Below are 26,576 nucleotides of genomic sequence, written 5' to 3'. Positions count from 1 at the left end.
AAATGCTAATACTAGGGATGTGTACCACCCTGCACAGTTTTTTTTACATCTTATGCAATAAAATCTACCTTTGGGAGAATATAATAAAAATGTACATTGTATACATGTATGAAATTCTTAAGAAATTAATAAAAAATATATAAAAATTAAAAATTGGTCATAGTTTTAGTCCATTGTAGTTACTGGCCACAGGTTGGCTCTTCGTTGCCTATAGTACAGGGTCCCAACATCTTAGACAACATGGGATATTGTTATATCCCATACTGTGCTCCTTCAGTTCCATTTCTGTTTCCTAAGCATCTTCTTTGCATAGCTCTCTCCTGTTATTTCGAGGAGTCCAAAGCTGAGCTGTGGCCTCCAGCGCTTTACAGGCTGCGTCCTTCCCTTTCTCTCCAGGTGAGCTTCCACTTGTCCTTCAAGACCCAGGCTGGAAACTTTGGAACTTTGAAAAAAACATTAAACCCCCGAGCTCAGCCAGGCAGTGGTGACACACGCCTATAACCCCAGCATTGGGGAGGCAGAGGCAAGCGGATCTCTTTGAGTTTGAGGCCATCCTGGTCTACAGAGTGATTTTAGGGCAGTCAGGGCTACACAGAGATACCCTGTCTTCAAAACAAAACAAAACCCCTGAACTCGTGTTACTATTGTAAACACAGTGGCTTAAAGCCACCGGCCCATGTTCTTTAAGACAGGAACGGAGGTGTGTTTTAGATGGGTGTTCTAGTTCACTGTGCCCCCATGAAGCTAGAGCTCTGATGTTAGGAGGGATTGCAGGCATCTAAAGTCTTGAGTGTGCCTAGGGGGCTTAGTCCTAAGCTCATATGGCTCAGGAAGTGGCTCAGGGAGAAACTTCATTCTTGCTAGCCTGGTCCAGAAGCTTGGTGTCTTCACCAATTAGGGCCTTTTTCTTATCACATGGCAGTGGTAGTCTGCAGAGTGAGCCAGTGGAGAACAAGGCAGAAACCACCGTGACTTTCTTGACCTGATGCCTAAGTGACTTCCAAGTATTCGACACACTTCTATACTCCCACACACAGGTGTGTGTGTGTGTGTGTGTGTGTATGTGTGTGTGTGCTTGTGTGAAGGACCTCACAGCATGAACACCAAGAAGCACAGAACTCTCTGACTCTGGGGTTTCAGCTCTTTCCATCTTGACAAGTTGCTAACCTAAAGAGTTAATTATTTACAAAATTTATTTCTCACACATGAAGAGCATTTAGGAGACTGGTAGGCCACTCACTGCCAGTAGTTTTCAGGAGCCTGAGAATCATGGATGCCACTCGAGAGGTGTCTGTCCCAGGGAGTGGGGCCAGGAGACCCTTCGGGTCTTTGTTTCTATAGACATACAAGTCTATTCAAATGGACCTTCCACAGAAAGAAGTAAGCACAGGGTTCAGGTCCCTAAACCCTTCTGTGTTCTGTGTTGGACTTCAAGATGACTCTTTGGATTCCTTTTGCCTGGGTTAGTCTTTCTTCGTATGGTCCCTGCCCACCTCAAGCCTTCCATCAGCCTTTCTTTTCCCACCCAGGGATCTGGGGGCAAGTCCCTGGAAGCATCCCAAGGCTCTGTGCCATCTGGTTTCCTTTGAAGCTATAGAGGCACTGGCTAGAGGCCAAAGGGTGGCCACAGAAGAAGGCTAGAGGATTTGCTTACAGATTCCTCTCCTCTTGTCTGCACCTCTGGCAGTTATGTCCCTGTTCTGGGTCACAGCTCCTGCCAGGGTGGTTGCTCTGAGACACTGGCTCTCACTGGCCCAGAGATGTTATTTCTTACCCCAGTCCCTGCAGGCCTACAGGTGCTGATTCCTTCCCACTGATGCTAATTGTGTCATATCCTAAGCTATAGTCTGAGTGCATGAACTTGCAGAGTATTTTATTGCTCAGCAAGGCTCTCTAAATGTTAATCCTCATCAAAGGATACTCTTCATAACCTGCTATTTTACCTAGGCTCATCAGACCTTTGTCCTTCCTTCTCTCTTTTCCTTCCTTCCTTTCTTTTTCAAAAGGATCTTATAGGCGGACAATTCTGTCCTGCCAGCCAGTTCCCAAATAACAACACAGAGACTTATTAATTATAAATGCTTGGCTAATAGCTTAGGCTTGTTACTAACAAACTCGTAAGTTTTAAATTAACCCATTTCTATTCCTTTACTTGCTGCCTTGTGACTCACGGCTTGTTACCTCATTTTGTATGCATCCTGCTTCTTCTTCATCTGGTTGGTGACTCCCAAGATTCTGCCCTTCTTCTTCCCAGCATCCTCCTATTCTGGCTTTCCTGCCCAATCTCTTCCTGTCTGGCTATAGGCCAATCAGCTCTTTATTAACCAAGGAGGGTAATATATATTTACAGTGAACAAAGATTGCTTGATCTCATGTATCCCAGGCTGGTCCCTAGCTAGCAATCTACCTGCCTCTGACACACTACTTCTAGGATTACAGATGTGCACTCCAGGCCCAGCTTGGAATCTTACAAGAAGGAGGAGTTCAGACACCACAGTGAGAGGAGCAGCTGAGTGCAGAGCTAGTCAGGACAGTGGTCAGGAGACAGTGCTGAAGATGCTGGGTCTTGTCTGGTGGGATGCAGAAGACAGCTGGAACTAGCTACCAGTGTGTATTGGTATTCCCAGGAGATGAAGTGCTTGGGCTGTGCATAGAGAAAGGGAGTGGGAACAGTTCCTCCTGCATCTATCAGCTCAGGCTTTGTGCTGATGTCTGGAGTCTTAGAGACCAAGGGAAGAAAACTTCCACTGAAGGATGCAGAGGTTTCATATCAAGCCACTCTGGGCTCCTCGGGCCATTAGACTAAGAACAGAAAAGGGGGGGCATCTGAAATTGGAAAGAATTACCCCACGTCTGTATATCTTGTACGACAGCTACATCAACCGTGTTATTACAGAGATTAACAATGAAGGGGATTAGAAATCCTGATCATTCCAGAGAGCCAATTAAAGAAAAACTTACTGCAGATCCTGATAGTGAAATTGCTACAACTCGTCTTCCAGCGTCCTTGATGTGTCCTTTAGGAAAATGAGGCTGACAACCCCACGTGCAGGGACTTGTACACATCTGCAGTGTCTTGTTTGATGCTGTCCTTTATGTTCAAATGCATGAGAAGAAGCCTACCTGATTTGTCCTGTTTGTGACAAAAAGCCTGCCTGTGAAAGTCTGATCTGAGATGGGCTTTTCGTGGAAATTCTCAGTGACCTTTCTGATGCAGATGAGATCAAGTTCCAAGAAGATGGTTCTTGGAGTCCAATGAGACCCAAGAAAGAAGCTATGAAAATAACCAGCCAGCTCTGTACCAAAATGGAAAGTTCAAGTGTCTTTAGGAAACCTAGTCCAATGGCTGTATCCAGTGATGCAAGCAAGAAGAAGATAGATGTTATTGATCTAACAATAGAGAGCTCTTCTGATGAAGAGGAAGATCCTCCTGCCAAAAGGAAATGCATCTTTATGTCAGAAACACGAGCAGTCAACCAAAGGGGTTCTTGGGCATCAGCCATCTTCTGTAAGGGCGCCCAGTGTGGCTTCGGCTGATCTGCTGCCATTCCGCCTTCGGTATGGCATTAACAGGCTACTCGGTACCATTCCACCACACACCAGTGCCAAGCATGTCATCAGATTTGCCAGGTTTGGATTGTCTATCCCTTATTCCTCCATCCATGGTGCTGTCCTCCTATGTTTTTGGATTGTCTCACCTCACCCTTAACAGCAAGCAGCACGTCTGTCACCTTCACCAGCCCCCATGAAAGCAGTACTCGTGATAGCTCATCTAGCAGCAGGAGTGACACAGGGGTCATAGCCAGCAGTGGAAGTAACATCCCTGACATCGTCTCACTGGACTAAAGGCGGCCATACTTGATCCTGGGAGTCGTTCATCAGAACTACTCTTGGATATCTAGTCCATGGAAGCTATTTTTTTTTTGCAATTTAATATTTATTGAAATGTCAGGTGGATTCTTTGCTTTCTGAGAAATGAACACAGATGACCCCAGCAAGAACCAGATGGCCAGCAGGGACTTTTCTTATGCCGTACACCGAGCATCAGATATATTTCATCTCCGATGCCATCTTCCCGAGCAGTGGATTACAGTTCCTACATTGCTGGATGGATTCTACAAATAATTCTTTTTGTTATAATAAACAGCAATCAAGTTATGTAAATACTTTTTCAAAAGAACAGAAAAGGGGGTGGCTCTGCCTGCTGAGTGCTTGGCTTCGATTGCTCAGGGCTGTGATTGTGGATTTCTGCTAGATGGTCAGGGCATGGGAACTCTGTCTAGTCCCCAGAGGGTGCCTGGGGACGTTGGAACTTCCATGTGCACTAGGAAGAATTCACAAAGACGGGTGGAAGCGCACTGACACTGGGCTCATCCTACTGGGTAGGGAGTCCAGGCCATCTCCCCAGCCCTCAGAACACAGTATCCAAAAGAGAGGGCCATAGATCAGGGGACAGACAAAGAAAGCAGCCAAGACAGAACTAGATGACACTCCACAAACTCACCTAACACTTGTCTTTTTAAAAAGTGTTAACATCCTTAATGCAGTCCACATTAACACCTTAACATATTTATTTTTATTAACTATGTGTCTGTGTGGTACCTGTGTGCCTCTGTAAGGATCTGTGCACATGACTGCAGGTGCCCAAGGAGGCCAGTAGCAGTAGATCCCCCTGAAGCTGGGGGTTCAGGAGATTGTAAGCTGTATGACATAGGTGCTGAGAACCAAACTCAAGTCCTCTGGAAGGAGAGCAAGCTGCTCTTAACTGCCGAATCTTCTCCCCAGCCCCTGATGCTGGTCTTTATGATGAATGATGCTTTCTCTCTTGGAGCCACTGAGTTATCTTTCTGAGTATGACTATGGATCATTAGCAAAAACATTGAATATTCCTTGAGGAAATAGCTAACTCAAACGAGACAGAGGCAGGCAAGGGTGCGAGACGGAGAGTTGGCTGGTGGAAAAGAACACACACTGGGCATGGTCATGAGGTTGGCTCAGCACCAACGTGCTATGGAAATCCTGGGCCCCATCCAGGAACCAGTGTACCCTAGGGTTTGGGGACCCAGGAAGAGGGGTCCAGGAGGGTTGTGAGGTCAGTGTCACCCTGGAGGCAGTGACAGCAGCTCCTGGTCTGCTGGGCTCCCTCGTGAGGCCTGTGTGCTGTCTTTCGGATATTTCTGAGTTGAGTGTGTGAACGTTCCTCACTCCTTTTTAAAAAGTTGATTGTAGCTGAGCCGCACATAGACCTAGGGAGGTAGGAAAAGCTCTTTCCACTCTGCTCTGGGCGAGGAAAGGGAGAACTGGGTGGAACAAAGGTAGGTAGGGAAATGGCAGAGCTGAGAGCGGATCCCAGAGTTTTGACTCCTAGACAAGGGTTCTCCTCAGAGAGAAGGGACAAGATGATTGCTAGCTGAGGGCTGATGGCAGAAAGACACAGACAGAACCCAGGAAGGTGGCATGATGGCATGGTCCAGGTCCTGCTGCTGAGCAGGACCAGGAAACCCCTGGGTGAGACACAAAGGCGCAGGGACACTGATGGACCAGGTCATCCTCTATGGCGTCCACTTTTGCAGCCGTCAATCCTCCAGCCCCATACATCAACCCATCCACATGTTTATCCAGCATCCATTCTTACAGTGGCCTGTGGAAAATCTTCAAAAATGTCTTCCTTACTATAAACCACTAGCTAGTTAGTATTATTAGAAATCGCATGATTATGAAGATAATGATGGTGATGAGGGTGATGATGGTGGCTTGCTGCTGAGCTCAGTGTTCATTCAGTTCATTCAGAATGAAAGAACTTAAGAGCGCTTCATGGACTCCTGCCATAGAACCTTGTTGAATGTCTCCTAAAGTGCAAGGAGCCCATGCTCGTTTTCTTCTTTCTTTTATACTACCCAGTCAAGAGAATGGGCAACCCAGATGCTTCTGGCAGGCATACCGATTCGCTTCTCTCATCCTGTCGACAAACAGTGCACCAGAACCACTGCAGCCAAACGTATTTCCCATGGCTCACGGTTATCAGAGGATTTTCGGTTCATCATGGCAAAGTGTGGGGTTCAGTTTGTGATAGGGGAGCCCATGATAGAATTCCTCACGTGGTGACTAGACCAGGGAACAGAGCACCAAAAGAGAACTAGCGCTCACCCCAGTGACTACCTGCTCCAGCCCAGCAGCACCCCCAAAAAATCTCAGAGCCCCCCAAATTAGCACCATCTGCTGGAAACCAAGTGTTCAAACACAAGATGAGCCTGAGGGGGACATCTCAGCTCCAGAGTGTGACAGCAGAGGATTGAAGAATAGAGGTTGGCTCCGGGCCACAGCAATGGAAGGAAACCGAGATTAAAGTGGGGTTTGAGGGAGAACGGAAAGATGAGTGACTTTCCAGAAGTGCAGAGTAGGACATTTCCAGTTAGAGGTAGCAGACGGGGTTCTTGATTCCTGCCTGGTTCTCTGCGTCTGATGCCAGTCTTCCAGTGTGGCCTCCCCTCTGGTGTCAGGCACCTAGACTCTGAAATGTTCTTCGACTTTTGCCTTGTCGGGTGTCGTGAGTGCACTTCTCAGTGGCCCCTGCAGGGACACTTTCCTGGGCAATTTGTCAGTCCTGAGAACAGGGGCTGGTGAGAAACCAAGAGTGTGGTTCAATAAGCCCTAAGTGCCTCTTTCTAGTTCCTTCAAAACGTCATAGGCCAACTGTGATGTTCTGAAGATGTTCTTGCTCTGAGCTGTGACTGATTCTCAACCTTGGAACACCAGAGTCACTTGCAAAGCTTTTGGAAAATATTAATTTCTGGGTTCCATTTTAGATCAATTGAATCTAAACCTCAGGGGAAAAATCTAGGCCCTGAAACCCTGCAGATGCTATCAGGATATAGCCTGGTGGGTTTAGTTCAAAGTTTACCTTCAAATCCACTGTTACTAATTCATGGAGATGGCCCCTTCTTCTTGTGATCAACCAAGGCAACCATCCACCTCAGCTGTGAATTCTACCTGCTTGGTCTCCCAATCCCCCTCAGCAGCCCTCAGACAGATGTCCCGTGTCTCTCAGCACACTCATCATTTTTCACACTGGTTTCCTCTAGCCTCAAGACTTGCATCTCTAATTAACTCTAGGTCAACCTGGTTGCCTTCCCCAACCACAGATGACTCCCCGGGCCACTGAATGGGGTGGATGGCCATCAGAGGAGGAAATGAAGAAAATAAGACCCAGAGTTTCTGAACCTGTGCTTTACCCTAAGTTATACAGCTTTGCCTGTTTAAAGCATCCATTTATTTCGAAAGGAATTTAAACTAATTTGTTTGCGTATAGGTCTGCAAATGTACCACGTAGCACAAGTATGAAGGTCAGAGGACAACGTGTGGGTTGGTTCTCTCCGTCCACCATGTGGGCTTCAGGGATAAAATTCAGGCTGTCAGGCTTTGTGGCCTGAGTCAAATCACTGGACCTCACTCACTTTTTAAAGCTGATTTTGTTTATTCTCATCATGTGTGTGCACATACACATGGGCATGCATATCCTGAAGTGTGCATGTGGAGGTCACAGGACAAATCCGTGGAATCAGTTCCTTCCTTTCACTTTTCCAGGTTCCAGGAATCAAACCCAAACCGCTCGCTTCTGAGTGGACCGCCTTCCACAACCAGTCTCCTCCTTCGGAATGCCTTTAAGGATGCCCGTCCTAGCAGACACATCACCTACAGTGTGACCTGTCACAGGGCATGTCTTCAAAGCACCACTTTCCATACCTGTCACTCAAATAGCTTGACTTCTCAGTCTCTTCAGGGAATGAAATGGCCACTTCACATTGCTCATTCAGATGCCACTCTTGGCATCAGGGCCCGCCTTGGTAGTGCCGTGTGAGTGGGTTGTCTAAGCAAGCAACTGCAGACTGCGCATCTGTGGGCTTAAGTGTCGGTGCCAGTCTGGAGAAGGATGCTGGGACATCGCAGTGGCCTCCAGACAGAAGGGTACTGGTTCATTCTGGGCCTGAGCTGCCAGCTATCCTGATTTATTACCTCCAGGTAGACAATTATGGCTTCCAGTTTTCCCACATTTAAACTAGAAATGCAAGTACCTCTTTTCCCCCAACTGATTACAGTTGGCGAACTTTATAGCTAGATTCCTTGGTACATCTTTCCTGCCTAGAAAACCTCCAGATATGTGGTGATGTGGCTTAGAAGACTGCTCCCCTGTCTTTCTGTCTCTCCGGAGCAGGCCTCGGGTTTCTCAGTACTAGATCCAGGAGGTTAAACTGCTCTGCCATTGAGCTGTGGCACCCACCCTTGTGCCAAGATTTGAAAGCCGACCTTGCAACTCACCTAACTTCTTTATTGCTGGACAGGGAGCTTCTACCCACTTCCATGGTGCAGCTGGGAGAATGGGCAGGAAAATACCCAGTGACTGCTCTTAGCACAGTTCCTGACTGTAGGGGAGTTGTGGACGGCTATGATGGCACAATGCTCACCCTGGGTGGAGATAAAAATGCTAATGAGACTCATGGCACAGGAAGGTTCAAGCTGAGCTCCGTATAACACAGTATGCGTGGGAAAGCCCACGTATGCAGTGGGGTTGTCTGAACTACTAAACATTCTCCTTGCTCCAGCTTGCTTCCTCTTGGGAAGGGTACCTTTTCTTAGCAGACTGTCTCTGTTTCTGCTGCAGTTAGGTTTCATGGCCCAATTTCTTGTGCCAGGAACAAGAACCTAAAAGTCCACAAGATGTGTCGTCTGAACCCCCGAATCAGCGCTAAGCTGCTTCATGTACTTGTGTTTACTTTGTCTGTTGATTGCACCAAGGGGCCATGCAGGGTAACTGACCCATGCCACTAAGGGTCAGGACAATTATACTTCGCACAATGACCTCACCCAAGGAAGTTCTCAGAAGCCACCTCCTGGTTAATCAGTGCAGACTGTACACACACACACACACACACACACACACACACACACACACACACACGCAGTTTCACTAGCTGACTTACAAATGAAGACTTAGCTCTGCTTTCTGTCGCTTCCAAGACAGAAAACCTGCCTAGAAACCTAGTGCTCCAGGGGACAGGAAAGAAGAGCCTCTGAATCCATCTGACTCTATTTTTTATTATATATAACATTACTATTGCTTAATCCACAAATACCTGCTGGGATGGTGTGTGTTCCTGGCACGGTCTCCAGGCACTTCAGCAGACTGTGTGCTGTTGATTCTGCAAACAGCTTTAAGAACAAGGGGCCTTCAATCTTCTCAGCAAGAATAAAAACGCATGATGTCAACACAGAGCTGTACGGGCTCCTTAGTGCAGTTGTTGGTGCCCAATGTCATTTATCAAGCTTAGCAGTGTGTGCAAATACCAACCGAAAGTTTCAATAAAGACCAGAGCAACGAAGACACGAATAGTGCACGTGGATAACACATATTACACAGAGCCGTGGGGAAGGTGTAAGGAGGAGGAAGACAACTACTTTATCCAAATGAGTAGTGACCAGAAATTTGGTATCTCAAAAAAAGGGGGGAAGGGAGTTAATGCAGTGGTATACTTACTTTGAAAGTCATGTGAAAGATATTTTACACACCCTTGAAACAATTGAAGGATCTCTTAATAACAAATACAGCATAAAGTCTTTAAAACTATTATTATTTGAGGCCGGAGAGAGGGCTCAGCAGTTAAGAGCACTGGCTGCTCTTGCAGAGGACCCAGGTTCGATTCCCAGCACCCACGTGGCTGGGTGTAACACAATAGTCTGTAACCCCATTCCCCACTCTCCTCTGGCTTCTGTGTACTGCATACCCAGGGTATGGAATGCATTCAGGCAAAGCACCCATGCAATAAAGGCTTTTAAAAAGAAAAAATATATTATATTATTTTCTTTGAAAGATTTATTGTATGTGTGTGTGTGCTTGTGTGACTTTCTGTGTGCCGTGTGCTTGCGGTGCCTCCTGAGGACACCTAGAACTGGGGTTTTAGGTGGTTGTGGGTGCCAGGAACTGAACCCTTGTCATCTGCAAGAGCGGTAAGTATTCCTGATCTCTCAGCCCTTTGCTATTATTTTCAAAAGTAGTAAAGTATACACAACTTAACAGTTAGCCTCCGTGTTAGTTACTTTTCTAGGGCGGTGGTAAAATATTCCCATCAGGGCAACTTGTAGAGGACAGATTTATTATCTGACATACACTTCCAGAGGCATGATGGACCATCACCGTAGCATGCAGCAGACATGGCAACTAGAACGGAAGATGGAGGCTCACATCTTGAACCATAAACATGAGACAGAGGGATGAACCGGAAACAGCACTGAGTCTCTGAGCTCTCAAAGCCCAGCCCCAGCGACACACTTCCTCCAACAAGGCCAGACTTCCTAAGCCTCCCCACACAGCACCACCGATTGGAAACAAACTATTCAAATGCCCAATACAATGGCGGACATCTTAATCAAACCACAAGAACATCGTAAGTGATTTTAAATGTGATGATATTCAGCGGCATTTAGTATGCATGCATGTTGTGCATCCATCACCATTATCAGGGTCCAAGACTGTTTTCATATTGCAAAAGTGAAGCCATGTGAGAGAGCGCCCCACTTCCTCCCTCTGCCCTGGGACACCATTGGATTCTCTGGCTTTATGAATTTGATTATTTGGGGGCACCTTATCTAAAAAGATATATAATAGTCTGTCTTTTAAATAATTGTCTTGCTTTGTCTAGAATTATTTTCTCAAGGTTCTAAATCTTTTAATAATTCCCCCTCTTAAAAGATGAATAACAATTTATTATGTGTATCTCATGGTACGTATCCATCTATAGATCAATCGGACCCCACAGTTGTTTCTGTTTCTGTTATTGCGGATGATGAGCGTGGTGTGCGAACATCTCTGAGGTCCTGCTTTCAGTCCTTTGGGGTTTGTACCTATTCAAGAGAGAATTGTCGCATCCTATGGAGGAGAAAGTACATTTCAGAGCTTGCATAGTTTTGAGAAATGCTGCAAAGGTGCAAGTATCCTCAGGCTGATAATCTAGCAGATTTCATCTTGAAACTTGACTGGCACAAAAGAGAAAGCCACCCTGCAAGACTTTTGTAAGCTCAAGTGGCTTCTGTGCTATTCAGGGAGATTTCGGCTAATAGGGGTCCGATTGTCTTCTAGGCTTGCATTTGTATGGGTCTCTCAATAACAGGATCAAGTATAAGAGATCCACAGTCTAACCCAGGGTTAACCCAGAACCCAGCCCAAGAAAACAACGCTGCACTTCAGGAATGGAACAAAGAGAAGCTTCTTCAGGAAGCAGAGAAAAGGACACTAGGGTGCCAGATGTAACCTATTTCCCTTATCTGGCTCCCAGCCTTCCTCTTCTCTCCGGATGGATGTGCTGACAAAGGAAAGATATCTCCATAGCTTCGCTCAGTGGAAAAAATCAGAACACCTCGGGATGATGCTTTCAGCATTTGAGGGTGATCTTCATCCAAAGTTCCGCTCAGTCCAATTTAATTTCTGCGAAGCAATGTTCCTTAAATGGACTTGCGAGTCCTTGCAGTTAGCACCAGCTTCTAAAACAGCCACTCTTCCGAGCTCATCAATATGATATTGAAACTTCTTTCGACTCAATGAACTTCACTGCAGAAAGAAAGCTGGCATTCTGCACACACAGAAGGCAGAAATTCAAGTACAGGCCTCGTACTGTGTTCTGAGAGGCAAGCAGCTGATACACAATAATTCGGTGTTGGGGACACTTGGAGAGAGTAGAGCTCCCTACAATGAAGAAAGGGCACACTTTGGGTCAGGGCTATTCTACTTCGACAAAGCTGGGACGGGCTCAGATGTGGCACTGAAGACACTGTCTCGTTCACACACTCATTAACAGTATCACCTTTCATTCCTGGGTACCAACAGATAATGAAAATTAATCAGACAAAACCCCTTTTGACATGGCCCTCAAAAGTGATGTCATCAGCATTGAATAGGTGACAGCTCTGCTCTGTATGTACTGTAAATTCCCAGAAAGACGGCTGCCAAACAGACGCCAGGCTCCCTTGCTTGGAACAAAGACTAAGCTTGCTTACTCACTTGCAGAATCCCTTTCCCATACCTGGAGTGATTGTTGCTTTAGAGGCCCTTACCTGAACATTGCTATGTTCTCAGCTCCCAGCCCAAACTCCCACCAACCATTCTCCAGGCCCAAGAGGAGAATTGGATAAGCAGTTCCTTCCATCCTGCCTGAGGCATCTCTTTCTAACCTGTCATAAGCCCCTGCCATCTTCTTGGGTACAGATGCATATCATTGTCATCTATGGGCCAAAATGACCAAAATACATTCTCCTCAGGAGTTCTTAAATCCAGCTCTTATCTATGTCCAAGTTTAGTATACATAAGCATTATCAGGGGAGGCCAGATGGAGGCTTATGAGGCAGAAACACACAAGCCTGACTATCTGAGTTTGATCCCTGGAACCCATGGTAGAAGGCAAGAACGGCCTTCCGAAAATTGCCTTCTGATCTCCATGTGAGTGCTGTGTCATGTGTGTGCCCACACTCACACAATATTCCCCCCTCTTGCATGCACACACACACACATAATGATAATAAATTTTAAAATTAATCTTGACTATAAAAAATAATCACCAAAGAACAGGAATTCCCATTTACTGGAGCCCAGTAAACTGCATTTTAAAAAAAACACCAAGCCGGGCGATGGTGGCGCACGCCTTTAATCCCAGCACTCGGGAGGCAGAGGCAGACGGATCTCTGTGAGTTCGAGGTGAGTTCGAGACCAGCCTGGTCTACAGAGCTAGTTCCAGGACAGGAACCAAAAGCCACAGAGAAACCCTGTCTCGAAAAACAAAAACAAAACAACAACAACAACAAAAATAAAAAACCACCATGCCAGGTTTCCCCTCGATTTAAGAAGCCATGTCCCTGTGATGACAGCCCAGCTTTTGTGCTCCAGTCCTGGGCTTAGCTTAGTCAGAGAAGGGGTTCGCAAGGTATACAGGAGTGGTGGTGCTCACCTTCCTCCACCAAGCCTGAGCGAAGTCGTAAGTTTCTGTAAACAGGTTGCCACATATTTTTCTGGAGCTAATCATTACAAGAAACCAATTCAGTCAATAAAATCCAGTCACGTTTTTGTGTGGCTCAACTTAATTAAAGGCGGAAGTTTCTGTTTGGGGGTGTTCCGGACTGCTGTGAACCTTAACTGACAGATTGGAAGGGTAGTTCCAGAGAGATGCCAACTTCCGCAGAGCTGTGTGAGCTGGGAAACTAGCCAACCCCTTCCCTCCGGCCCCAGTTTTCTCATGTTAAGAGAGCTAGGTTTTACCTCTCACAGGTCTCAGGAAGGTAAGCGAGGGAACATACTCCCACAGGCTCGAGTGACCGGCCACGTTTGAGAGCCAGTGTGGGAAGTTAACAAAGGGCTCTGTCACCTCTCTGAGAACTGAGTTGTGTTTGGGAAGTGTCCCTGGAGAGAGAAGCGGGTGTAAAGCACACACTGCGAGTCTCCTGCTGCCTTCCATCCCTTTGCCAGGAGCTTGATTATTCTCGCAAGCATCAGCACAAAGTTGGGAGCTCCAAGATGCCCTACAGGGAGAAGGGAACAGACACAGCTGTGTAGTGGCTGGGACCACAGAAGGGAGACATAGGCAGGTAAGGGAGGGGGCTAAAGGAGAACCGGCAGTGAGTAGTGATTCCAATTCTAGCATCTTCACTTTTCACAGCGACACATCCCAGAGATGGGTGTGGCAGACACAAGCCTGAGGTACCAGCACTTGGGAGGCTGAGACAAGGGGACTATCTGAGTTCAAGGTCAGCCTGGGCTACAGAGTGAGACCCTGCTTCAAGCAAGCAAGCAAGCAAGCAAGCAAGCAAGCAAGCAAGCAAGCAAGCAAAAGTTATTTATTGTGACTGCATAGTTAATAGATGACTAGTTCCATATAAAATCATTACAACACGAGGCTAAATCTGACAGTCCCTGTGCAAGGAGCCATTGCTTGAGCTGGGTGTTTGTTAAGACCATCCTCTATGCATGTCCATACAGGTGTCTGGACTCCTGGAAAACGCAGAGAGCGATTTTATGTATATGCATGTGTTCCGTGTGGGTCTTTTATAATACAAGCAAGATCCTCTCACGTGAATCCTTTTGATACTGTCAATGCATGTTGGAGATTCATTGCTGCCTAGACAAATAAATCTACTTTACCAGTTTAATTGCTGCAAACCTTGAGAGCTAGGGGCGACGTCTTGTCTGTGGAGTCATCCCTTAATGGGTGGGTATTTCCATGGTTTCTGTTAAGAACAGCGCGTACCGCTTGTGCGCCTCCTTGTGCTGTGTTTTATTTAGTGTTTGTTAAGTGCCTTTTGCTCTGGGACCCTGGTCCATGGGATGGTGCTCTCCAGATTCAGGGGTCTTTCTGCTTGGTTACTCATTGGCAGCACCCTCACAGATATGCCAAGAGGCGTGTCTTTCAGGTGATTCCAAACCCAATCAAGTTGAAAATGGTTAACCTGTTCGTAGGCATTTTATATACCATTCATTGTCTTGTTCCATGTAACGTCAGCTCTGTAAAGGTTCTGCTATTGCTCTTTACCCAGATGAGAAGGCTGTGATTTAGAAAGCCTATGGCAATTGTGATACGGTGTACAGGGTTTAAAAAGATTTGATTTTATATATATATATATATATATATAAAATATTTATCTGCATAAATTTATTTGTACCACGTGTAGAGAGGCCAGAAGAAGAGGTTAAATTTCCCAGAATTAGAGTAACAGATGGGTTTGAGCTGCCAGGTGGATGCTGGGGATCGAACTCTGGTCCTGGGCTAGCACTCCCGACTACCGAGTCCTCCCTCTAGTCCACGTGACATACAGTTCTGAGAAATGCAGCAGCGGGGAGTCTGTCATTGTGCAAATACGCCGAGCACACTCACACAAACCTAGATGGTATAGCCAGCACACACACACACACACACACACACACACACACACACACACATACACACACACCCCTATCGCTGCTAGGGTCATGAGAGACAAGGCAACACAAGATGAAATCAAGCGTGAGTGAAAGCCTTTCAGTGGAGTGATCCAGTAAACAGGAGATGTCTGAGCTGCTTCCTGCACAGGGCAGGGCACTGTTCTGTAGCCAACTGTGTTTGTGTAAGTGCAAGTTCACTCTAGAATAACAACCAAGAGTGCAGTATACCAAGAACACAAACCATAAATGCAAAACAAACACAGTCGTTGATTTCCATTCTTGAGTAGTAAAACTGTCTGTGTTTTGCTCTCATAGCACTGGCGGCCGGCATGGCAGAATTGTTTACATGACCCACAGACTGCGTGGGGACATGAGGATGGCTACAGCGTTCCTAGGCAACAGACCCTTCGGGCACTTCCATTCTGTTCTTAAGGACCACCACCCTATATGTGGTCTGAACTTGGTAGTTCGTGACTGCACATATTTCTTTTGCTTACGAGCTCCTGGCTTGGAGCCATTGTAGTTTTTGTAATTTCCTAAATGACTTCGAGTAAGAATGGCTTTTTTTGGGGGGAGGGCGGGGAAGAAGGTCAAACATTTGTTCTTTTGTTCTTGATTCTTGAAAGCAGCTTCAGAGTGATGAAAACGGCAGACAAGCTATTGTTTTTTTTGGGAGCTTTTCAAGCACCCATGAGATGATATTTTTGGAAAGCCTATAGAATGAATACTGGGTGGGAGGGATGGCTGCCAGAGGAGGCAGCCAGACTCAGAGGGATGCAACCCTCATTCCCATTCCTCAACATCATGGGAGGGCAGAGAGGTCGAAGGTTAAGTTGGCCATCAAAGGCTGATGCCTTCATCCATCAAGGCTATCTAATGACACTTCCGCAGGGCTCCCCCAGACGATCAGGTCAGAGAACTTTGAAGAGCTGAATACACGGAGGTTCCTGGAGGGTGACATGGAAGCCCCTCACTCCTCCCATGTTTTGCCTTGCACCTCTCCATCTGACCCCCAGTTCAAGCCTGGGCTTGTGGCTGTCATCTGAGGAAAGGTAGGAGGCAGTCTGAGGGGCTGAGCTCTCAACCTGTGATCTCTCTGAGTAGACAGTGTCAGAGTGAAGCCGAGTTAGCAGGTACTCCGCTGATATCTACTGCAGGACCGATGGCCTGCTTGGTGGGTGGGAGCCGTTTTCTCCTGATATCTGCTTCTGCTGAGTGAGAGGACCGGAGGAGGGGAGTTTGTTTTATTCCTTTATCCTCAGTGCAAATGTAGTTGGGGTGAACTCTAGAACCCCTAGTCTGAAACACTGCTAAAAGACCATGCACACATCACCATAATCGTTTCTCTAGAGGCAACGTAGCTTGCTGTCTCTTCTTTTCATGAATGGGATAGTCTCAAGGGCCTTCTAGCCTGTCACTGCACCCCTCCCTGCCCTATGGTCCCTGCCCAGTGTGATGGTTCAGCAGTGAAGACCTGACCATGTTATCACTAAGCTCCCTGGTGGGGACAATCCCAGACTGGCCTCATGAGCTCCACCACTCCCACTCCTGTCACTGCTCTGGTGACTGATACATCATACAATCAAAGAGGTTGTGCAGATGTAGTTCAGGTGACTGTCTTAGGGTGACTATTGTTGGGATGAGGCACCAAGACAAAAGCAACTTGGGGAGGATAGGGTTTATTTCACATATATGATTCCCTATTAAGCTCATCATCAAAAACAGTAAGGGCAGGAACTCAAGGAGGGCAGGAACCTGGAGGCAGGAGCTGATGCAGAGGCCATGGAGGAGTGCTGTTTATTGGCTTGCTCCCCATGGCTTGCTCAGCCTGCTTTCTTATAGAACCCAGGACCAGCAATCCAGAGGTGGAACCACCCACAGTGAGATGGGTTCTCCCCCACCAATAACTAATTAAGAAAATGTCCTGCATGCTTCCCTACAGCCCAGTGTTAGGGAGGCATTTTCTCAACCAAGGTTCTCTCCTCTGTGATGACTTTATCTTGTGTCATGTTGACATAAATCTAGCCAGCGCAGTGACTAATCAGTCGATCTTAATATAGAGAGTTTCTCCAGGTGGGTCTGCCTGATGAAGCCAGCCTTTTACAAGCAGAATTTTCTCTTGCTGCTAGCAAAGAACGATGCCAGGATGATGAGATGCCAAAAGGACTGGGTGATTCTGCCCTGCCATTAGTGCTTCAACTGGGGCAGACACTGCCACATGGGAAGAGTCTGTAAGAGACTGAGAGAGGTTCTGACGAAGGCCACCATGAAGATGGGGGCTCCAGTGCTACAGAGGAAGTGCAGAAGTTTCTGGAAGCACAGCTGAATGGCTTTGAAGTGACTTCCCTCTCCAGCCCAAACTTTAACCAGCTGAAATGCCCTGCCTTTAGCAGGACCCTCTGAGCACTCAAGCCCAGAACAACCTATCACCTTCAGAAAAGTAAAATCAGGTGTGGGTGTTACTTTCAGCTACCAGTTTCATGGTAACCCATTTTATAGCAAATTAAAAACAAAAAACAAAAAACAAAAAACAAAAACGAAAACAAAACCCATATACCTCCCAGGTTTCTAACCCTTTAATAAAAAAACTTCTGCTATAGACGTACCAGGCTCTGCTATTTAATCCTCATAGCAGTTACTTTTTAACTTATCACTGCTTTACAGATGAGATGCAGAGCTATTACATATTTCCCCTAAGGTCACAGGCAGTCAAAGCACCCCGTGTAACCCCAGCACCTGCACCATGCCTCTGATAAACTCAAAAGCATGCACATGGCATTGCAGACCCTTCCTGGTCTGGTTTCTGTTAGTTCATCCTTGTCAGATTCTTCTGTCACTTAACCCCTTATAGCCTGGTGACTGTCACACTGCCTTGATTCTTTAGTTTGCACATTGATTCCTTCTGCCTGCCCTGTGCCATCTCTTAGTCCTTTGGAAAGTTCCAATGGTTCTTTTTTTGTCCTGCCCCAGATGGTACCTCTGATGGGAAGCCTTTGCGGACTCTCCCAGATGGGGTCTGTGCTGCTGTGCAGAATCCAGGCATGCTCCCCCAATACACAGAGACTTCCCTGCTCAGAACCCAGATGACCCGGTGGTGGAATGAGCTACGGTGAGCTCCTTGCAGGCCAGGAGACTTACTCATCATTACATCCCTTGCATTGGCCATAGAGAACAGTGGGAACTCAGCAAATGTTCCAAGAGGGAATCATTTCATCAACAAAAGTACTTTACAAGAACTAGTGAGACACCCAGGGTCTTGCGGCAGGGGAAGGAGCTGTCAGACCTGTGCTTCCCAGGACCAGAACAAGCCTTGCACTGAGAGGATTTAAGAAGCTCCGCATTGTGGCTTTGGATTTGTTTTCTGACACTTGTCTTAGCATTTCCGGAGCGCATCTAGATGCAGAAAACAGCAGAATCCCAGTCAAAAGAACTGCTATACTTCCCCCTTTGAAAGCAGGACTGGTGATCAATTTAAGCCTGGCCCCAGACTCCCTCTGTAAGTTTTTTTTTTTTTTAATCGAGAAGGTTATGGGAAATGGAGGTGAGGGTCTACAGTTCTGACCTATGCAGAATGGAGCACCGCCGTCAGAACACTGCACATCTGCTCACGGACCCCACTGTAGTCGAGGAGGACTGGAAGACTTAGAGACAGCGCTCACAAACCTGAGCCGGTCAGGTAGTGGACCACAACGTCTCCACTAGAAACTGCTGGGTGCCTCAGTTTCCCCGCCTGCGCAAAGTGCGGTATGCAGAGGGCGCTGCCCTGAAGAGGCAAGATCACGGGCATCTGGGAGCGCTGAAAAAGAAGTAAGTCGGGTTAAGATGTTTCTAGCCAGCTTTCGACGAGAGGCAAGACAGATCAGAGAGGGGCACAGAGCTGATGCCAGGTGAGACGCGGGCTCCAGGCCTTGTGTCAAGGAGGTACCGGAGTCCTTTGCTCGGGGTGGAGGAAACTCAGAATTGGACTCCCGACGCCAGCAACCGGAGCCAGGGGCAGATCCGGCGGCGGGGCTGGGAGGGGCGAGTCTGGGTGCCGCGCCTGCGGTGCTCTCAGCCACAGTTCAGGGCGCTGGGGGCGGGAAGAGGTGGAGCCAGGTGGGGAGGAGCAAAACCCGGAGGCCTCTGGCACCGCGGGCAGAGCCAGAGTCGCTGGAACCCGAGCCACGGCACGCTGCTTCGGGAGAGCCCGCCGCCGTCCCAGCCGAAAGCAGCCGCTGCTGCCGAAGCCGCCGCCTGATTTCAGTGCGCAGCGGGAGAGAAAGGCTAGTGACGCCGGAGACCGGGTCGCGGATTCTCCTTCAGTTGGGAGCTGCCAGGTTACCCTCGCTGGCCCTGCCGCCCCAGTAAGCGCTTAGCCGGACCCTGTCCTTTGTGCGCGTCCCAGTCGCACCATGGATCCTTCGGAGAAGAAGATATCGGTGTGGATCTGCCAAGAGGAAAAGCTGGTGTCCGGCCTCTCCCGCCGCACCACCTGCTCAGACGTGGTGCGCGTGCTTTTGGAGGACGGCTGCCGGCGGCGACGCAGGCAGCGGCGAGGCCAGCGCCGGGGGAAGGCGGAGGACCCCTCCAGTCCGTTGGAGCAGCCCGAGCCCCCGGACGAAAACGACGAGGATGACGACGACGTGATGCCCCAGGGCATGCTATGTGGGCCCCCGCACTGCTATTGCATCGTGGAAAAGTGGCGCGGCTTTGAGCGCATCCTGCCCAACAAGACGCGAATCTTGCGCCTCTGGACCGCCTGGGGCGACGAGCAGGAGAACGTGCGCTTCGTGCTGGTGCGCAGTGAGGCATCGCTGCCCAACGCCGGGCCACGCAGCGCTGAGGCGCGGGTAGTACTCAGCCGCGAGCGCCCCTGCCTGGCCCGGGGAGCCCCGGCGCGGCCCAGCTTGGCCATGACCCAGGAGAAGCAGCGGCGGGTGGTGCGCAAGGCCTTCCGCAAACTGGCTAAGCTCAACCGGAGGCGCCAGCAGCAGCCGCCGTCGCCTTGTTCGTCCACGTCGTCGTCCACCGCCTCGTCCTGTTCGTCGCCGCCTAGGACCCAGGAGAGCGCGTCGGTGGAGCGCATGGAGACGCTGGTGCATCTGGTGTTGTCGCAGGATCACACTATCCGCCAACAGGTGCAGCGGCTCCGGGAGCTGGACCGTGAGATCGACCGCTACGAGGCCAAGGTGCACCTGGACCGCATGCGGCGGCACGGAGTCAACTACGTTCAGGATACTTACCTGGTAGGGGCTGGCATCGATCTCGACGGGCCGGCTCCTGGAGAGGAACCCGAGGAGGCGACGCTGGCGGAGAAGGGGACGGAGGCAGTGGCATCCCTGGACAGTGAGGCTCAGGCGGCCGCGCTCGAGGAGCTGGCCCAGCGCTGCGACGACCTGGTGCGGCTGCAAGAGGAGCGCGCCCAACAGGAGGAGTTGCTGGAGCGCCTGTCCACCGAGATCCAGGAGGAGCTGAACCAGCGGTGGATGAGGCGGCGCAATGAGGAACTGGCGGCTCGAGAGGAGCCCCCGGAGCCCGATGGCGGTCCGGATGGCGAGCTGTCGCTGGAGCAGGAGCGGGTCAGGACGCAGCTCAGCACTAGCCTTTACATCGGGCTGAGGCTCAGCACGGACCTGGAGGCGGTCAAGGCTGACTTGGATTACAGCCAGCAGCAGAGGGACATTAAGGAGCGCGAGCTGCAGGGCCTTCTTCAGACTTTGCGTACTTTGGAGCAGACTGTGGTGAATGATGGGGCTCTGGGTTCTGGCGGACCTTCGCGGGAACCCCAGCCTCAGACCTGTGCAGAAATGTGGGTAGACCAGGCCCGGGGAATGGCTAAGAGCTGTCCCGGCAACGATGAGGACTCGGATACTGGGCTGAGCTCCATGCACAGCCAAGATTCGGACTCGGTACCCCCTGTGTGCGAATCCCTTGTGTAGGAGTAGTAGGGAGTGAGCCTAGCCGCTTGCAGCATGCACAGGCCTGGCCTGCTCAGGGACATGAAGTGAGGCCGAGGGGGTGAGCTCAGAGTTCCCGCGGATGGGTCTGAAGAGTGGGGAGGACACCTGCCAGGCAGCATGCTCCTCTGACTCAGGAGGAGTGTGTAGGAGGGCCCTGGGCAAGGAAGCCCTTAACTTCTTAAGCTTCAGAGGGAAAAAAAGAGGTGAGAACCCTTCCCTGATTTTAAATCGACAAGGTCCCCCCATTTTCAAAACAAGAAAAGAGAAAACCATTGTGGACGTTTTAAGCACTCCTTGGCCTGGGAAGGACTGCCGACAGCTAGAACTATGGTCTGTGGCCTAAAGTGCTGGTGAAAGAAAACTCTTGGGTGAGAAGGAAATTCCTTGAATGTTAATTGTGACTGGAAGCGTGTTAAAACTAGCCAAAGAGGACGCACTAGTGTTGGTCTCTGCCTTGCTTAACATCTTTGATAAAACCCATAGGCACCAAAACCCTGGCTGTTTACATTTCTTCAGGTTTGGGGATTACCCATCTGCTAAATCATTTGCCTTTTCTTTCTGGCAAAGACCAAACCGCACGGAAATCTAATGCTGTGTTTCTCCCTACTAGACACAAGGTGTTAAAAGCCCACCCCCACCCCCAGCCCCCTCAGCTCCACCCCAAACATAGCCATTTTGAATTATAGAATCCTGGCACACATTATCCAGGGTAAAAAAAAGTACTCTGGCTGTTTGTGTTTCTGCAAAGACAACCACGCTGGCTCTTAGTTCATGAGGCCTATCCACTGACTCAATCACAGGGAAAAGGGAAGTTGCAGGATGAGGCGCAGCCCACTTGGCTGTTTTAGCGAACATTCTAGTGTCAACTATAACCTGACGGTAAAGAGCTTTGCACGGTGTTTAGTCCAGCTCTATGATTAGAGTCAGCTATGCCTTCATGAATTTTACCCAGATCCAACTTCAGTAACTTCGGTTGGAGAGCAGGTTCTGGTTCAAGCAAACTGCAAGTGTCAGTACACTTCAAGTGCAAACACCACATCAGGGTTTGAGGCAAATGGCCTGCAAAGGAGGGGGTGGGGTGGGGAGAGAGCAATCTGATAGGCCACTGGGGGTAAACAAATAGGTTCACCATAGCAGGGAGCCATGGTAAAGGCACAGGAAAGTGAGCTATGAACTTGAGTTGCTCCTGCCTGGCCAGTCCCTCTGCCTGTGGCAGGCGAGAGAGAAGGGTGACATTGTGTGCTGTAGCTGGCAGTGCTGTGGGGTGCTAGGTGTAATTGTTCCGGGTGTTTCTATTGAAAGTTATCAGCCGAAGTGAGCCCTCCGGCCTGTGGAAGGAGCCTGCTGGTCCGCTTCCCTGTGGAGCCCAGGACCTTCTGAGGAATATGGGTTTAACGTGTCTGGAGGAGGTTAACAATGGTGTGTGTGTGTGTGTGTGTGTGTGTGTGTGTGTGTGTGTGCTGCCAGCGAGGTACAACTGAACTAGCGAGGGCCTGGCTCCCACTTCCACAACAACAGGCAAAGATAAGTTCAGAGGCCTTGGGATTGTGTCGCTGTCTCTTCTCTTGAGAGCTCAGCTGTCTGAGTGTCCCCAGCAGGAGCATGTCTTCCTGAACTCCACAAGTCACCGCTGGGGCATTTCCTTTTCACAGTGTCCCAACAGGGATGCTGCTGTGCCATTATAACACATGTGACTCTTCTCGGATTTCCAAGTAAAATCAAAATGAAAAGGCGCTTTTCCTAATGGATACTCTTTGAAGGACTTTATCTGGTATAATTATGTTGCTGGTGTTGTTGTCCTTGTTTACATTCGTCTGATGCAGAAAACATCCCCACACTTGTTCCTGCGGCCTCATTTCAGATGAGGAAGGGGCCCAAAGAAACTCCCTGTCCTCAGACAGTCGGTTGATTCCGTGAACACAAAGCGCAATGACAGCCTTCCTTTTGAGGCAGAGGTAAAACCCTCATGAGAGCGTGACAGATGCCACCTGTCCGAATGGTTTATGCTGGCAGCAGTGGGCTGACCTGGTGGTTTTTAAATTATTGTGTGTTTTTTTTCTCCCCCCTAGGGTTGTAGGGGAGGTGGCTCTTGGACGTTTATTAACTCAGAACCTAGAAGTTGGCAGAGCGTGACTGCCTGGCAGAAAGGAGCTGTTTTTCTTCTGACTATTATTATTTTAAACTTTGATGGGTAGCTGACGTCAGCAAATATGCCTGAAATCTACAAAGCAAACATGCCACATCACAGGAGGAAGGCCGGAGGGGTTTTGAGAACAGTCCCTGTCCTAACCACCTGAAGATGTTTCCCTACTTAAAACTCCACGGGCTCGGGGGTGGGGGGTGGGCGCTTTGCTTACAGGAGAGTGCAGAGGCCAGTCCAGTCTGCTCTCTCTGCATTCTCTCCAGCCAATGCTATCCCTTAAGCGGTACTCCGTGTGAACAGGAGAAAGGAGAATTGGGGTGGAAGGAGGCAGGAGCTTCTTCCGTGAGAAGTCCTTGTCACAGCGGTGCGTGTGGGCTCCAAGGCTCAGTGATGCTGAGTGTTCCATTTCCTGCATCTCACGACACCAGGGATGAGAGAGCATTGCAGCCACTGTCTGCTGGAGAGGGACTCCGGCTCTCTGGCTGCTTTCAGGCTCCCTAGAAATCCAGTGAACTTGTGAGGGGATCGCCATAAGACTGCTCCCCAGGTCATTCTTCTGGAACTAGGAGATCCACCGTGTGTGGATCCTGTGCATCCCATTGACAGCATGCTTCCAAACCCAGATCGCATATGGTATCGTGGGTTTGTTTACCTCCTTATCTAAAATGTGGTTATTAGGCCCAGGAGACGACGGCTTAGTGGGTAAAAGATGCTTGATCCCCAGGGTCCGCATTTGGAAGGAGAAGACTGAATCCTGCCACAGGTGTGCCTTGTCATGAGCCTGTGGCTACACACACACACACACACACACACACACACACACACACACGATAAATAAATGTAAAAAGATGGTTATTGCTTCTTCCTCTTTCTTCTTCTTCTTCTTCTATTATTATTATTATTATTATCATGCTTCTTAGAAAAGCTACACAACACAATCTTGGTGAAAAACCTGAAAATAGCATGAATTTTGGAATAAAAGAAAAGCTACAGTCTCTTACCACAAAAGCTTGTCATGGCCAGAGTTTGCCAAAGTTCTCTTTGGGATGTTTTGTGCCTTTTGAAGATTTCCTATTTTGCTCTGTTGTTACACAGAATCATCTCGTTATGATTCCATGCATGCTTTGCCCCGCCCTCCCTGCCCCCATACCCCATACTCAGGAGCAGATCTGTTCAGCGGGTAAGGACTTCCAAGTTTCTGTGACAGCTCATGTTGTCTATCCCACTCTGACCACTGTGCCATTACTCTGTGCTAAGCTTCTCTGTGGACACATCTAATTCAGCTATACATAAAAGTATCCATTTTACCCTCGATGTCAGTAGATTATTTTTTTATTGTTGTTAAAAAACAGTTTCACCAAAATTTACTAATTCACATGGCCTCAAAATCAGGGCTGAGCGTCACTGTCCTAAAATACCTTTGTAACAAGATGTGTCGGCTGGTAGAGGTGTTTGGGGGGCTGGGATGCAGCTTAGTGGTAGAACTCTTGTGTAAACGCTCACAGCCCTGGCTTTGCTCCAAGGCCAGAGCAACAACAAAAGCCTTTTCACAGAGCTAAGGTGACCTGGTAGCAAGCAGGGGTGGAGCTCCTGCGTACAGTTGCCTAGCAGGGAGGTCCCTGGGTTCGATTCTCACCATTGCATAAAAGCAGGCACTATAATCCCAGCGTTCAACAGGTGAAGAAGGAGGAGGGTCAAAGTCATTCACAGTGAGTCCAGCCTGGGCTACATGAGACCTCATCTAAAATAAATAAATAAATAAATAAATAAATAAAGGAGAGGAGGACATAGTGTTTTCTTCATTTTTTTTTCTTTCTCTTCTGGGCTGACAAGTTGCTGATAGGAATCTTGTCTCCCAGCGCAGCTGGCTAATGATGGAGAGTAGGAGGAGCCAACACTCCCTAGGAGCAGGGCAAGGAAGATAGCAGAACTAGAGTTAGAAAAACAAACAAGTGTCTCTTTCATCTGAGTCTAGCGGGACAGCAATTCTTAGAAGGTGATGTCATGAAACCATTTGTGTTTCTCTTTACCACGAAAATTAAACCTAAACACAATAAACACCCAGGCCAAGTTGCTAATTAACAGCTGCTAAGTTTAGATTTGTCTGGGGTTTTCTTTCTAGCCAGGACCTTGCCCCGGGCTTATTCTTAAGTTCTTTTTAATTTTTAGTTATCGTGTATCATTCAGTTCTTAGACTCACCCCCCCTTTTACATTTATTTATTTATTTATTTATTTATTTATTTATTATTATTATTATTTATTTGGGGGAGGGGCACATGCCAAGGTATGAATATGGAAATCAGGACCAACTGTGGGATTCGTGTCTCCTTGCGCTATGTGTGTTCTGGTGTAAGTCAGGTTGTCAGGCTTGGCAGCAAGCATCTTCATCCACGTAGCCATCCTGCCAGTCCATTCTTAAATTCTTTTTCATTTGTTTGTCTCAGTTGTTTTTGAGACAAGGTTCCTTTGTGTAGCCCTGGCCATCCTGAAACTTGCTCTGTAGAGCTGGCCTTAAACTCAGAGATCCACCTGCCTCTGCCTCTAGAACACTGGGATTCAAGGTGTGCATTGCCACCATGCAGCTTAAATTCTTGAAAGGAAGTGAAGTCTCCAATGCCGAGGTGTTTGCCCAATCTACCTTCTTTCTACAGGAAGACAGAGTGACTGTTGCCTCAATTCTTCCAAGAGGCCATATCGTAGGATGACATTATTTCCCTGCCTTCTTCCTCTTTTGAGATGAACCTTTTGAATCTCCACCTTTTACAGAGATATTAAGTTTGTTGTAACATGAGGGGGCCTGCTTGTTGGGGTTTCTGTCCCACCCAGTTCCCCACAGCTGTTTAGCCCCAAAGAAAATCACACAGAGATCTCTATAAGTTATAAAGCTGATTGGCCCATTAGCTCAGGATATTTATTAGCTCTTGTAGCTTATATTAACCCATTGTTCTTATCTATGTTAACCACATGGTTTGGTACCTTTCTCAGCAGGGTAGCTCACATCTTGCTTCTTCAGAGTCTGGGCAGGAGTAAGAGGAATCAACTTCCTCCTTCCCAGAATTCTCCTGTTCTCATTGCATCATTTCTACTTCCTGTCTGGGTTTTCCCACCTATACTTCCTGCCTGGCCAATAGCATTTATTTAAAACATGATTGACAGAATACAGAATTCTCCCGCACCAGTATGTCTTTCTGATCAATAGCTGACATGAGATTCCAACCCAAGCCTGACTTCACAGCCAGTGCCCTGCTTGCTTCACACACCAGACACCTGCACAAAGAGCCCTCACAGGTCCCAGCATTGGGAAGGCTTAGACATCAGCAAGGCCTCGTTCAGCTGTTTCCCTAGTGATGTGCAGTCATCTCCCGCATATCCCAGGGCTAGTAATTATCTATTTAGCACAAGACAGAGGTGAGAAATTCCCAACGAATATGTGAGTGGCTTCGAGAAATGGAGAGAAGGCCAGGCACAGTGGTGCCCGCCTTTAATCCCAGCACTCAAGCCGGAAGATCTCTGTGATTTGAGGCTAGCCTGGTCTACATA

At 48.4% G+C, this 26,576-nt stretch overlaps 1 protein-coding gene and 1 pseudogene across 1 annotated transcript; both read left to right on the top strand.

Annotated features, from left to right (window-relative positions):
• Nucleotides 1-1,269: 1,269 nt before the first annotated feature.
• On the top strand, nucleotides 1,270-3,846 carry LOC126490743 (E3 SUMO-protein ligase PIAS2-like; annotated as a pseudogene).
• A 12,945-nt stretch (nucleotides 3,847-16,791) lies between these two features.
• On the top strand, nucleotides 16,792-23,919 carry Rassf10 (Ras association domain family member 10). Its single transcript, XM_050125906.1, has one exon. The coding sequence runs from the start codon at nucleotides 19,345-19,347 to the stop codon at nucleotides 20,869-20,871; it is 1,527 nt and encodes a 508-aa protein (XP_049981863.1). The 5' UTR covers nucleotides 16,792-19,344; the 3' UTR covers nucleotides 20,872-23,919.
• The last annotated feature ends 2,657 nt before the right edge of the window (nucleotides 23,920-26,576 follow it).

Source organism: Alexandromys fortis, unplaced genomic scaffold (assembly GCF_014885135.2).
Source record: "Alexandromys fortis isolate MF-2015 unplaced genomic scaffold, M_Fortis_MF-2015_v1.1 scaffold_250, whole genome shotgun sequence".
NCBI classification, from domain to species: domain Eukaryota; kingdom Metazoa; phylum Chordata; class Mammalia; order Rodentia; family Cricetidae; genus Alexandromys; species Alexandromys fortis.
The sequence above is the reverse complement of the archived record's forward strand: the minus strand, read 5'-3'. Positions and strand labels throughout refer to the sequence as shown.

Bases quoted from the DNA above. Each gene is read 5' to 3' on its own strand.
- Rassf10 (XM_050125906.1), top strand. From the start codon at position 19,345: ATGGATCCTTCGGAGAAGAAGATATCGGTGTGGATCTGCCAAGAGGAA.